Source organism: Marmota monax, unplaced genomic scaffold (assembly GCF_021218885.2).
Source record: "Marmota monax isolate L192 unplaced genomic scaffold, Marmota_monax_Labrador192_F-V1.1 WCK01_AAM20220418_F8-fsc00127, whole genome shotgun sequence".
Classification (NCBI taxonomy): Eukaryota; Metazoa; Chordata; class Mammalia; order Rodentia; family Sciuridae; genus Marmota; species Marmota monax.
Genome location: NW_026692894.1, coordinates 3,445,936 through 3,461,063, shown reverse-complemented (window position 1 = coordinate 3,461,063; position 15,128 = coordinate 3,445,936). Strand labels below are relative to the sequence as shown.

The 15,128-nt window shown below is 37.6% G+C and overlaps 1 protein-coding gene across 1 annotated transcript in view; it reads left to right on the top strand.

Annotated features, from left to right (window-relative positions):
• Dnah8 (dynein axonemal heavy chain 8) overlaps positions 1 to 15,128 on the top strand; it is a 295,657-nt gene that overhangs the window by 97,630 nt on the left and 182,899 nt on the right. Inside the window, exons 28-32 of the mRNA XM_046450645.2 lie at positions 1,801 to 2,036; positions 3,893 to 3,997; positions 8,373 to 8,486; positions 10,449 to 10,511; positions 12,755 to 12,855. Coding sequence (XP_046306601.2) covers positions 1,801 to 2,036; positions 3,893 to 3,997; positions 8,373 to 8,486; positions 10,449 to 10,511; positions 12,755 to 12,855 — 619 coding nt within the window. The remainder of the gene's footprint in view (positions 1 to 1,800; positions 2,037 to 3,892; positions 3,998 to 8,372; positions 8,487 to 10,448; positions 10,512 to 12,754; positions 12,856 to 15,128) is intronic.

Here is a 15,128-nt window from a genome sequence, read left to right as displayed (position 1 = left end):
CTTGAGAAGTCCATCATCCTGGGATGATGTGACAATCATTTAAGTATGTGAGATACAAACCCCGAGCTGACTATTGCTTACTATGGTGAGGGAGCGCAGTGATGATCAGGCACTGTCCCCAGAGGACTGACCAATGGTCTCAGCATGGAGTTCAAGGATTATGGATCTAGGTTAAGCTCATCTATAGAAGGATGCTTACCTACTCAGGTGAGACCTGTTGGTTGGTCGCTTTACTGGTGTGTCCCTTTGGATGACCTGGCATTTAGGAAGGAGGCACCCTGAGTGACTTGCAGACCTCTGAGGTGAGTGGGTCTACGGTTTGAACTGGTCACTAAATGGTTAACCATGGTAACAGGACAATGAATCTGTCTTGACCATGTGGAAAGACTTCATTGTCAGCTGATATTTATTTTACACCAACTATCCACCTTCCGTAGCTCTTCAGATCTGCCCTCAGGTAATCAACGTTGACTGTGGCCCTTGGGTTTGACTCCTCAGGTTACTCGACTACTTTAACCTCCATTTCCTCTGCTGGCATTAGTGACAGTAGCCACTTCATTAAATGCCTTCTGTGAGACATTATAATAGTCCCTGGCCAACAGTGGGTGCTCAGTATATATTACATATTATATCTACCAAGAAAGGACTTAATCTGGGGAAGATTCATGCAGACTAGAGGGGCTTAATTAGCTGGAAACGAGGAGCTGTACGTTAGGGGCATTAATCACAAGACCTCCTACTGCAGCGTTTTGGAAACTGTGTGTACAGCAAATTTTAAAATTGCTAATTGTCTCCTCATCATGGTTGATGCTGTGATCCTTAATATGAAAAACAGTCGTAGCCACAGTGCTGTGGTGGATGAGGGTGCTTGTTTCTGGACAGAGGAAACTAAACAGTGGAAAGGTGACACCTGCTATAAAGAAAGGGGAAGGGGGCTGAATTCCTGGGCCTGAGGAGTGAGAAAAGAGGCCCTGACGGGGGCCTGAGGTAGGATCTCACCCCTCCGCTGTTGGGAGTTGGGGGTGGGGGGACTGTGTTTCAAACTCAGCAGAGCTGGGGAGAAAGGAAGCATGGCTGAGGATTGGGAAGGTAGATTCCAGCTGTTGGGGTTTCAAGAAACAGCACTCCACTTGAACAATGTAAAGGAAAAAAGCGTGTTTCCTGGAGTCCAAGATGCAGCTGGACCTTCAGAACCGGCCAGGACCAGGGCCAGTAAAGGAAGCTGAGGAGTATCCCTCTGCCTCTCATTTCTTTTTCCCTCTGACTTTTTCTGTTTCCCAGACCATGTGGCTCCTTCTCCATTCTCTTTCCAAACTCTCAAGAAGGGTCTCTGATTGGTCCATCGTAGGTCAGGATTGGCCTGGGACAATCAGCCAGGGTGCAGGGCATACAAATGCTCTCTCCAGGTAGATGAGGTGGGGAGCAGAATAACATGAAAACTGGTCCTTGGCTTGGAGGCTGAAGGATAGATTTCAGCCCACTGAGGGGGGTTCCCTAGAGGAGAATGGGGAATGAGTGAGGGCTGCTAATGGAGTGGCCAGAGACAGAGATTTGGAAATTTTCCCCCACATACCTCTTTCCCATGCACAGCTGAGCATCCTCCATGGGAACAGGAATTAAGTCTTCACTAACCTGCCAGTGCATCTGATTTGGACTAACCACATTTCAGATGTTCAATAGCCACATGTGATTGGTGACTAGTGAATGGGACAGTGCAGTACAGAAGCTCAGATCACACGCACAGTGGATTGTTTCAGAATGCAAATTACATTCTATTTTAACCTTTTTGGTCTTCATCAGAGCCAATGAAATTAGCCTTATCAATTGAGGCTAAGGCATGGAAGATGTTACTCTGTCGATATTTGAATGAAGAATACAAAAAGAAAATGTCAGACATGATAGCATTTATCAATGAATACTTGAAAAAGTTATCTAGACCTATTCGTGATTTAGATGATGTCAGATTTGCAATGGAAGCCTTGTCTGCTATCCGGGATAATGAAATCCAAATGGACATGACCTTGGGACCAATTGAAGTAAGAAACTATTGCATTTTCCTTTCTTGAAATGCCTTTTTCCCCCCTAAATAGAAACATACTAGAAAGGAGATTTTGTTAACACTTTTTATCTATGAAATATCTTTCCTGATGTTGATGTCTTCAGGGGAGTTTCAACAATTATTAATAACCAATTGTATTTAAAGGAATATTAATATATTAATAATGCTGTTCCGTGCTAGACAGCTTTCAATAATTCTGCACTAATATTTCATGGAAAAGGATAGCTGCACCCCTCCCATATAATCCCAGTATGTTAGGCAAGTTTTCCAAATATCTTTGGCTTTCCTTAGAAACCAGTTTTAGGTCTTACTCATGGCAGTGGCATACCACTGGGAGTAGCCCACCTAGGCTCAATAGTAAACTGTTGGAACTTAGATCAAGAAAGGATGATTTTAGAAAAATGCACTGTAGTTTGTTGTTGCTGCTATAACAAATCACCGATTATAAATTCTAAATGGTGTAAAATGACACAAACTTACTCTCTTATAGTTCTAGAGACCAAAAGTACAAATATGGGTCTTATGGGGCTAAAATTCATATGACAGCAAGACCATTTTCCTTCGGGAGTCTCTAGGGGAGAGTTCATTCCTTGTCTTTTCTGCTTGTAGAGGCTGCCCACACTCCTTGGCTCATTCCCTCCCCCGTACCCCGTGGTACCATTCCTATGTCTGCTTCTCTCTCATCAGATCTTCTCTGACTCCCACCTCTCCTACCTCCTTCTTTCCCTTACATAGACCTTTGTGATTATATGGGCCACCTGGTTAATTCAAGATAATCTCCCCATTGATAGCTCCTTAATTACAATTGCAAAGTGCCTTTTGCCCCTTTTTGGTAATCTATTCCCAGGTTTTGGGGATTGGGATGTGGACAACATTGGGGGAATGCAATTATTTTGTCTATCACAAGTATTTTGTGACTAATATTAGTAATAACTTACAATTTCTGACTCATGATGATAATAAAAATTAGACTCAACTTGTTTTAACACTGATTTCTAATTTCTTTGTAGACAAAGTGCTCCTTCCCTTATTACCAAGAATTGGGGAATTGGCACTGACAGTGCCTCCTCTCGGTGCCCAGTGCTTATCACTATTTTATGCTTTCTTGACCCATTTGGAGTTTATGCTTCTTGGTAGCTAATGGACTTCATACTTCTACTACTTTTAATAATCTTAGTATTTAGGAATTTTGTATGCTGACCACATATTCCTTAAGATTGAATACATTGTTATGTATTTTTTCCTAAATACATGGGCTTTATTCTTTGGTTGACATTATTTTGGTAAAGCTAATTGCCCATCCATCCCTTGAATCATTCAAATTTCTTTTCTGTGGAGTATGTCTACATCATCATTATTCCTTTTATAGCCAATCCCTGTAGAGTATGAGGAATTATCTTGTGTAACACTGGGACAAGGTCAAGGGGAGAGACAGAAATTAACTCTAGGGATGCTATTTATTTATTTATTTTTGTGGTGCTGGGGATTGAACCCAGAGCCTTGTGCGTGCAAAGCAAGCTCTCTAACAACTGAGCTATATACCCAGCCCTGTAGGGATATTTTAAAGGATAATGTGTCCCAGTGTGATCTGCCTATGTTTCCACCAGAATCACATAAGTGCTTAATAAATGCAGATTATAGAGCCTGTGATCTGGAGTCATTGTGTGGTGGGCAGTGAGAATCAAAATGTGCTTTATCTACATCTTCAATTCTGAAAACCATTCTTGTAGAATTTGCTGTCTCCTAAGATGTAGGAGTGTTTCTAGAAGGCATCTGAATTGTTTGGCAATTGCTTCCCCTTGTGGTGTTTCTGAACTCACCTGTACTCTGCAGGAAGCCTACGGTATTTTAAACAGATTTGAAGTTGAAGTAACCAAGGAAGAGTCAGAAGCTGTTGATACCTTGAGATATTCTTTCAACAAATTGCAGAGCAAAGCTGTAAGTATAAATTTAATTATTATTTTAAAGTCACTATTTTAAAAATATTTCATACTTTAAAAACATAATTGTTTTATTTCTTTTTGATACCAAGGATTGAACACAGGGGTGCTTAAGCACTGAGCAACATCCCCAGCCCTTTTTTATTTTTTATTTTAAGAGTGTGGCAGAGTTGCTTAGGACCTCAGTAAGTGGCTGAGGCTGGCTTTCAACTTACAAACCTCCTGCCTCAGCCTTCCAAGCCACTGGGATTATAGGTGTGCACCACCGTGCCCAGCTACATAATTGTTTAAATTAACATTTTCATTGAGATATAATCCAATGCCATATATAGAGTTTACTATTATGAAATAGACAATTCAGTGGTTTTTACTTTATTCACAAAATTTCATAACCATCTAATTTTAGAACATTTTCATCACCCCAGAAGAAACTCTGTACCCATTAGCAGTCACTCCCCCTTCTCCCTCTTATCCCAGCCCTGGCAACTACTAATCCTCTCTCTGTCTCTGTGGATATACCTTTTGTGGTTCTGAACATTTAATATAGATGGAACTATACAACATGTGGTGTTTTGTGACTGGTTTTTCACTTGCATAAATTTTCAAAGTTCATACATATTGTTCCATGTGCTGATACTTCATTTCTCTTTCTCTCTCCCTCCCTCCATTCCTCCCTTCCTTTCTTTTTCCTTTTTCTTTCTTCCTCTCCCCCACCCCCTTTCTTTCTTTCTTTTGTGGCAGTACTAGGAATCGACCCATGGCCTCACATATGCCAGGCAAGTGCTCTGCCATTGAGCTGTAGCTCCAGCCCTCCAGTACTTCATTTCTCAATGGCTAATGATATTAGGCATCTTTTCACAAGGCCCTTTTATTGGCCATTTGTTGTATCTTCTTTGGAAAAAAAACATGAATTTAAGTCTTTTACTTTAAAATGGGGTTCTACTTTTTAATTAATTAATAATTATTAATTCATTTGTTTATTTATTTTTTTGGTGCTGGGGATTGAACCTAAGGACTCACACATGCTAGACAAGCCCTCTACCACTGACCCATATTTTGTTTTGAGACAAGGTCTTGCTAAGTTGCCCAGGCTGGCCTCAAACTCGGCAATCCTCCTACGTCAGCCTCCTGAGAAGCTGAGATTACAGGTGTGCACCCCTGCACCCAGCTTGTGCTCTTATTAATTGAGCTGTAAGAGTTCTTTATGAATTTTGGATACAAGCCCATTATCTGATTTGCAAATATTTTCTCTCATTCTTTGGGTTATCATTTAATTTTCTTGGTGATGTTTTTCAAAGCACATCCATTTTTTTAAAAATATTTTTTTAGTTGTAAGTGGACACAATACCTTTATTTTACTTATTTTTATGCAGTGCTGAGGATCGAACTCAGAGTCTCCCACACGTTAGGCGAGCGCTCTACCGCTGAGCCGCAACTCCAGGCCCAGCACATACATTTTTAATTTTGATGAAGTCCAGTTTACCTATTGTTGCTGTTGCCTGTGTTTTGGTATTGTGTCTAGAAAACTGTGGCCCAACTAGGATTTAAAGATTTCGTGTTTTATTATAATAATTTCATAATTTTAGATTTTCCATTTATGTCTCTGATTCCTTCTGAGTTAATTTTTATATATGGTGTAAGGTTATCCAGTTATCTCAACATTGCTCTTCAAAGATTTTCTTTCACCAACGAATTATCCTGACACCCTTGTTGGAAATCAACTGCCCATTAATGGAAGGGCTTATTTCAGACTTAGCTTTATTTTGTTTCTATATGTCTGTCCTTACGCCAGTGCAATACTGTCTTGGTTACGGTAGCTTTGTGCTAAGCTTTTTTTTTTTTTTTTTTTTTAAAGCTGTATAAAACACACATAACATAAAATTTACCATCTTATATTTTACCATCTCCATTTTCCTCCTCCCCTACGCTCTGACAGCCAACATTTTACTTTCTATCTTTATCATTTTATTTCCCTGTCTACCCCACAGAAGTGAAATTATAATATTTGTCTTTTTGTGAAAGGCTTACTTCACTTGGCACCCTGCCCTTAACATTTGTCTGTTGTAGCAGGTGTCAGAATGTCTTTCCTTTTAAGGCTGAATAACCCATTTCATGCATATATATCACATTTTGTTTATCTGCTAAAGGAGACTGGACTTGCTTCCTCCTTTTGGCTATTTTTAATTTTTGAGGAACTGTCAGTGTTTTCTGTAGTGACTTCACCATTTTACATTGCCACAAATAGTGGCAATGTAAAGGTTTTAATTTCTCACCAATGTTTATTATTTCCTATTTCCTTGACAGGAGACATCCTGATGGGTGAGGTATATCATATTTGGGTTTAGATTTGCATTTCCCTAATGATAAGTGATAGTGAACATTTTTTTCATATGCTTATTGGCCATGTATATATAGTCTTTGGGGAAATGACTATTCAAGTCTTTCGCCCATTTTAAAATCAGAGTGCTTGTCTTTTTGTTGTTGAGTTGTAGGAGCTCTTTATATATTCTGGATATTAACTGCCTAAAAGAGATGATTTGCAAATATTTCCTCTCATTTCCTATTTTGCCTGTTCACTCTGTTGCTTGTACCTTTAAAATCCTTTTAATTTCTACAATACTGATAATGATGTCCCCTTTTTCATTGCTAATGTTAGTAATATGAGTCTCCTTTCCTTTATTCTTGGTTAGTCTAGATAAACATTTGATAGTTTTGTTGATCTTTTCCAAAAAGAACCTTTGATTTGCTGATTTTTCTCTCTCTTTTAAAAAAATTCTCTATGGTCTTTTTTTTTTTTAAATTTTTTAACATTTATTTTTTAGTTTTTTGGCGGGCACAACATCTTTGTTTGTATGTGGTGCTGAGGATTGAACCCGGGTCGCACGCATGCCAGGCGAATGCGCTACCGCTTGAGCCACATCCCCAGCGCCTCTCTATGGTCTTTATTTGTTCTCTAGTTTTTATTATTTTTTCCTTCTGTTTGCTTTGGGTTTAGTTTGTTCATTGTCTAGTTCCTTAGGGTGGGTAATTAGGTTTCCTGATTTGAGATAATTGTTTTTTTTTTTCTTTTTAATGTAGACATTTACAGCTATAAATTTCTGTAAGCATTTCTGAGGTTGGTAAAAATTTACACGCCATTGGTTAAACGTTTAAAGTGAACTCTGCATTTTTTAATTATGCTGAGAAGTTTCATTGAATATCAAATAAATTGGATAGTGGTGTAAAATTTCTCATTTATGCAAAGTTTTATCACTGATATTGAAGCAAGACATAGTAGCAAGGACATAGAACGGAAATTGGGGTCATAGTGATTGCAGCTGTGCCACCAACCAAATGGATGATCTAATGCAAGTTAATGACCTTTGTTATTCAATTTCTTCATGTGGTCATTTAGAATATTCATATTTTTTATATGTGGTTTTAAGGCTCACTTGAAGTAATGCATATAAAATACTCATATTTATTTAAATACATATTCAGTGTTGACTAATTGCTTGCTTTGAAAACTGCTTGCTGGCAAGTGAGCCATAGAAAGGAAACAGGGAACTCCCCACTGAGATTTAATGAAAGCCAGTCTGCTGCTGCTGGGATCACTTGGTTGATTCTTCCATCTTTTTGACTCTTGGCGTTAAAGCCCCTGGCCTATCCTTTAGTAGAGATACACTGTTCCGTACTACACTCATCATTAAACTGAATGTAGTGTATGTTCCAACCTATACATAAATGCTGGTTTTGAGAGTGATTAAGAACAGGGTCCCAGGAGCTACACTACTGGGTTTTGAATCTTGACCTTGCCTCTTACGGTGCTGGGATCTTGGGAGAGCTACTTAGCCTCTCTGTGCCACAGTTTTCTCACCTGAAAAACGGATATAATATTAGCGTGGTAGAATTCACTGCCAGGATTGTTGCCAGGATTGAATGAGTTAATGTGGAGGATATTTGTAATGTTTTTTGTACCTAAAGTAATATTACTTTCTTTGAGGAAATTGCTCCAAGCTCTGCAGCCTTGTGAACCTACTAGAAATTGCTAATCCCAGCTGTTGGTGTGGCTCTAGGGACAGCAAGTGACCTAGACTGGGTCTGTCATAGTAACCCTTTTCGTGGCCACAGCGATGGCCTGAGCTAGGTCAGAGAGCTTTTTCCAGTTACCAATTTCAGAGAAAAATGACTTAGCCTCTTGGATCACAAATGAGAATAATTTGAATCTCCTGTAGGCACACATGGGCTGTTGATATATTTTATTACAAGAGAACAGAGACATCCCTGTTCCTACAGGACACCTGTGAGAAAAGACACTTGCTGGAAAAGAATTGCAGTTTTCCTTTTTAAGATGTGAGTTTTACTCTCATGTCAAATATTCTTTTTCGTTCCAGGTGTCTGTACAAGACGAACTAGTTCAAGTGCAGCCAAACTTTAAAAGTAATCTACTTGAGGCCGTGGAAGTTTTTCGTGAAGATGTAGCAAACTTTTCAGAATCTTATGAGCAGGTAATTTAAAAATTAGCTGTCCTGGGTGTTAAAATGTTCTGTGATATGTTTGTCTGAAATGAACGGGATTAACCCTGAGAAATAGGTCCATTGTATTTAAACAATGATATTTGTATATTGATAGCAGTCTGAAAAAGAGGGTGGTTTCTCCTTTAAGCATGTTTTCCAGAGAAAGAAAGCAGATCTGACAGTTACAAGGAGCAAACCACACTGGAGATTGTGGAAGGAATCTGGTTTTGCCCTTTGTCAGGGCTGGAATTCTCAGAGATTTCCATGTAGATCTATTACCAGGTGGAAAGGCTGTCAGAGACTACAAACACTGCAGTGCACAGGGCATTATGCCACCTCACTTTGCATTGTCTCTAACTCTTATAAAACCAGAAAGGTCACTGAAAATGAGAAATCAATATCATTCCTGGCCAGTCCCACAGACTGTTCAATCTCGTATTCTGAATGATAATGTGGACTTCCTTAAAGTTGAACTCCAAAGTTGGATATAGTTTCCTAAATTATTCCACTTCTTTTAGTCGTCACAAATGGATCTGAATGCAAAAAAAAAAAAAAAAAGATTTAAACCCTCAATGCTACTTACATAACACCTTTTTAGTTACATGCACTAAACTTAATCTCTTTTAGTTGGATTAGTCAACATTGATTTGTCCTGCCATTCTATTGTTAAAAATATTAAAATGGAGACCAGGTCACAAGAATCCCTGAGCACACAAAAACCATTGGGCATCATAAGTGACCTTAACCTTGGTTGCTTTGCAAACGCAAGGGAAACTCAACCTGAACTATTTCTTGTAAATGTCTCTATTAAAGAAAAGCAAAACTTAAGCTGAACCAATGAGAAATTTATAATTATGAATTTATAATTATGTAAATAGGGAATTTCCAGGAGGTGGATTAAGGGAAACAACCAATCAGATAATTTCTTGCTATTATTCTATATTCACTCTAGAAAAGCTCCTCCCTTAACTACAGTGGGGCCCCTTCTGGTTTGGAATTGCCTGATTCACGAAACAAACAAACACTTTAAAATTTTTTATGTCTCAGTTTACCTTTTAAACACTATTATATTGATTTATTATTTAGCATTTCTATAACATTCATGATTGTACAGACCACATGGATATCCTCAGTACTCTTCATTTTCCCATAGAGAATCTTCTTTGTTATTTAATCTGTCACTACATAAGTAGTTGTTTCATTTCTTTGCCTTTTTGGGAAACTATTTTTGGGGGATTGTTTTGCAAATGTGTACTGGTTCCTGGCCACCAGAGACTGCCTTCCGCTTCTTCCACGTATTCAACCTCTATGTGTCTCAGTTTCCATATTTGGCTGAACATTTAGTACAAGGGGCTGTTCTCAGGATTCCTCATTAGTTATTCTTTTGAAAAAATAGTTTTAATTAGTTATATATGACAGTAGAATGCATTTATTCACTTTGATATATCATACATAGATGGGTATAATTTCTAGAATCACATTGGTCATACAGTCATATATACATAACTGTATTAGTTATTCTAATGAACCACACATCATCATTTATCATCATAAATGAAACTCAGGAGAGCTCTTTTGGTACACACTTCATACAGGATGTGTTTCCAGTTTTCCACAACTTTTATTAACTGTGTGAAGGACCTTTAAAAATGAATAGAAGCTGGAATAATGAAATGTTCTGAAATTGAGAGTGGTCATGGTTGCACAACTCTGAATACACTAAAAACCATTGAATTGTACAATTTGTGAGTGGGTGAATGGTTTAATATGTGAATTATAACTCAATAAAGCTGTTAGGAAAAAAGTGAATAAAAATTTCAAGTACAGGACAAAATTAGACCATTTAAATGAAAAATAATGCTTATTTATTTAAAAGAAAAGACTAGCTAGATCTAGTGAATAGACCAATGAGCTGATTAAGAATGAAAATGGAGATTATATTATTTCTCATAGGAAGGACCCATGGTTCCAAATATACCACCCCAAGAAGCCAGCAACAGGCTACAGATATTTCAGGTAAAACCACATTTATTTGTTACATTGACAGAGTGTGTTCTTTTTAAAGATGATTGTAGGGGGAAATTTATGTTTTTTCTTTTAATAGGAAAGTTAATGTTTAAAGTACATTCAGATTTTAATTATATCATAATCTTCAAAAGGATGTGATTCATCCCTTCTCTATGATCCTCGAGGCTCTTCTCCACAGAATTTCTCTCTGTATTTTTAGAGAACGAGACTCTGAATGTGAACTTAGTAATATTTTATTCTACTTCCAAGAATCTCATTTGATAAATTAACTGATAAAACTATAGCATAATAAAATGTATCAGCATAAGATTTTAAAGATTGGCAAGTGGGTTTCCCATGTTCCCCTCACGCCATTGTCTGGCTTCCTTTTATAACCATCATTTTCAACTTCTCTGCTCTAGACAACGTGGTAGTCATTGGATCAGGCCAACCCATCACCCTGTTTTTCTGACTCAGATTGCTGAGCACATCTCAAGAAAAATCACACGCTCATTTGGACTAATTTTTTGCAAATTCATAGATTCTTCTGTAAATTACCCAGTCTGGAGCATCAGGCAATTCTTTTTGTTATTGTTGTTGGTACCAGGGATTGGATCCAGGGGCGCTTAGCCACTGAGTCACATCCCCAGCCCTTTTTATATTTTATTTAGAGACAAGGTCTTGCTGAGTTGGTTAGGGCCTTGCTAAGTTGCTGAGGCTGACTTTGAACTCATGATCCTCCTACCTTGGCTTCCCAAGCCACGGGGATTATAGGTATGCACCACTGTGCCAGGCCAATTCTGTTTTTTGTTATGTTCTTTTTCCTGTTTTCTACTGTGACTGAATAACACCTTTATGTTCTCTTTACATTCCCATCCCACTTGCATTCTCAGTAATTTGAAAAACATTAGCAATTTACTGGCTTCTGTGTGGGTTTGTCAATAGAAATTTGATGAAGAAATGGTTCTTACCTCTCAACTGCTAAGATCTGTAGAGAGATGGTAAACTAGAGTTAATTCCCAAACCATATGATGAACATTAGAATCTAGTTATATAGAATTTGTGTTATGGAAACAGGGCTAAGGGGCTCCTAGCTCAGGTGGGGGATATTGGGGCAGAGAGAGAAGGCTTCTTGGAAGAGAAGGCATCTAAGCTACAAATTGAAGGACTAATTAGAGTTAGACTGCGGAAGGAGGACAAGCCAGTGAGGCAGAATTTGCAGCTTGTACAAAAGTTCATCAATTAAGACACTGGGATTGAGCAGGGACCAGTGAGCAGGGAGGGTTAGGGAGATGTTGACCACAGTAACTGAAACCTGGAAAGGGAAACTGCAGATAAGTTGGGGGCGGTGGTGGAGTGGGGTGGGGGTGCCATTCTGAACCATTTATGTAAAATGCACATATCCTGCTAACCAGTGAATTACTTCTGTTTGCATTTATGCTTTGAACAATGTTAATGTTTAACATTCCAAATATATAACCAAATTCAAATTCGAAAGAAAAAAATCAAAATATGAGTATTGACTTTGCTGATTTAAATTGTTAGAATTATTTCAAATAGCATTAAAATTGACTCTTTGGTTTTACAGACTGTTGCATGAAGAGAAAACAGGTTGAATGGATTATACTAGTGCTTTTTACTTTTTCCTGATGGTACGGGGGATTGAACTCAGGAATATTCTACTACTGAACTACATCTCCATTGTCCCCTCCATTTTTTCTTTCTTTTTTTTTTTTTTTGTGGTTGAGACAGGGTTTCACTAAGTTGCCCAGGCTGGCCTTAGAACTTGTGGTCCTCTTATCTCAGTTTCCTGAGTAGCTGGGATTACAGGCATGTTCTACCTGAGCCAAGCACCCCGTACTCATTTTTAACCCTGCAGGAGTAAGAGATCACCAGTCTTTTTTTTTTTTTTTTTTTAGGTGACCAGTCTTAATTAGTACATTAGCCTTTATCACGGATTTTCAGGTGTCTATATTAGAACTTGAAATATAGATCTCCTGGAGACCACTTAATTTGTTAAAGAAAGAAATTTATAAAATGGATGCTTTTAGAATGTTTGAAAGCTAACTTTCCTAAATGCTCAACTTTCCTCTTGTAGCCTGGTGAAGTATAATTTTACTTCACCAATCCTTGTTTCATAGACACTACTAAATAAACCTCAACCTAGCTTTTATCTCAATTATGATAAAGTTTACTTTAATGGGATCTGAATTAATTACATTTTAGTACAAATTTAGAAATCTTTGTTATAGGCCAATTTTGATGATCTGTGGAGGAAATTTGTCACGTATTCATCAGGTGAACAACTTTTTGGATTGCCTGTGACTGACTATGAGGTTTTACACAAAACCAGGTAAGTTTAGAAAATGTTCAAGTCTTACATACTTTCATTTAGTATTTAAATAATTAAATACTTCCTGTTAGAAGAGTCACATCACTGACAAATCCTTTATCATGTGGAGAACAACATGACTTGGAACACTCCTAAATATTCCTTGTCCTTACTCCGTTTTTTTTTTTTTTTTTTTTTTTTGGTACTAGGGATTGAACTCAGGGGTGCTTGATCACTGAGCCATATCCCATCCCTTTTTGCATTTTTTCTTTTGAGGCACTAAGTTGCTGATGACCTCAATGAGATGCTGAGGCTGGCCTTGAACTCTAGATCCTCCTGCCTCAGCTTCCCAAGCAGCTGGGATTATAGGCATGTGCCACCACACCCGGCTTGGCCCCACAGGGAAGTAGAAATAGATTGCAGAAATTCTAGGCATGCATGACCTAAAGTTAGTTTATTCTTTACTTTTGTTTTTTTTTTTACTAGTTGTGAACAATGTAAGTAATTGTGTAGGAGTGTTGCAAATTTTGAATAACTTTAGTTTATTTACGGGAATAACCTTCCTCAACTCTTTTACCCTTCTTACTGCACTTATGCTAATGTGCTCTTTCCCACAATGGAGGTGTAGAATTTATTGAAATCAATGGTGAAAGAACTTAGTTGATTTTAAACAATAGATCTAGGATGTAAACAAGTATATTTTTAATATAACTTTAAATATACCTTTCCTCAAAAGGGACATTAATGCAGTGCTATTAACTTATTAGAGTCTTGACTTTAGAAAAGAGCTTAATGTTAGTCATAGCATAAAAATTTCACCATAAAATAGGCATGAAATTTTCTGAAGATAAATGTGTTAGCTGTATAGAGTAGATGGTCTGCATTCTCTCTCTAAAACAGTTGATCTTCAAATTTAACCCCTTAACCAACTGTATGAGAATTGCAGATGGCTGATCTTATTGAACTGGGGTCTCTGGGATTGGGTCCTGGGAAATTTGTGCATTTACACCTTCTCTAGGGGATTCTAGGCATCCTCAGTGTGAGGTTCAATGTGGTGATAATCATCACCACTTAACCGTCTGGACCAGTGGATCACTTTTTATTTTGGTATTTTAAAATAATTGTATAAATAATTTATAGAAGTCAGAATAACAGGATGATAAAAAGACACTTTTAGTAGAGAATTTAATAAGATCTTAAGCACAGTGAACCCAAACTTGTGCTCCATGATGTCCTGGTTTGAAGATAAACACAAAGCAGAGGCCATCATTTAAATACAGCTAGTGCTCATGCATGAACCTGGGCAAACCCAGCGGTAAACACTGATTCCAGCTTTCACCTCCATCTCCCATGGATCTCTCGCTGAGCATTCCTTCTGATTTTTCTAACACTTGCAGTGTTCAAACTCAAGACTGTTGAAAACTTGTAATTTTGTTGAATTGAGGGCTGTCTCCTTCTTTGCACTATAAATACAAACTTCTTTACTTTTAAATCTGAATGATCAACTTAATGAACATTTTCATTTCTACTTCATCTATTTCCTTTGAATATGCTTCTGCCTTCAACACTTGTCCACTTATGAAATGTATCAGATGAAACTACACAAGCATCATCAATAATGAGATGCTGTTAAATTTATCTCCTTCACAAAATGGGATGGTCCAGTTCTTGTTGCCTGGTGAGGTCCTTGCCCCTGATGAAATCTGTTGTTCAGTCCTAAATTATGGAATTTCCTAAAACTCATCTGGGTTATCATCCTCTGAAGACTCATAGTGTGAGATGTCACTTATGCAATTAATTTCACGCTCAAAATTAGAGTGTAGGTGTGCTTTCTGCCCCTTTTTTCCTTAATGATTTGGAAACATATTCTTTTGTCAAATTTCTTCTGTTTGATGCTTTAGGAAGAAAATGAGAAACTGAATTCTTAGCCATATTAACAAAAAGCTAAGCAAGCAAAAGACTACAAGAATGTTGTCTCCAGAGTTCTGTTTTTGTGCTTTTTTGAAAGATGATGTAGCACTTTGAGAAACAGGACAAGAAACCCAAAGAATGATGCGGTAGTGATTTATTCACTATCGCATCATCATTTGGGAGATTTCATCATTCTTATTATTTTAGTCATGTTTAGCATAGTTGGGAATAACTATTGAGTAATAATGAATTAACTCTTAGGTTTATGAAAAAAAGCAAATGAAAAGAATTGGAAAAATAAGATAATTAAGATTGTAGTGTGTGTTTTAGATTTATTTTTCCTTTACAAATTTACCAAATCATTTGTCAATATCAAATAATGG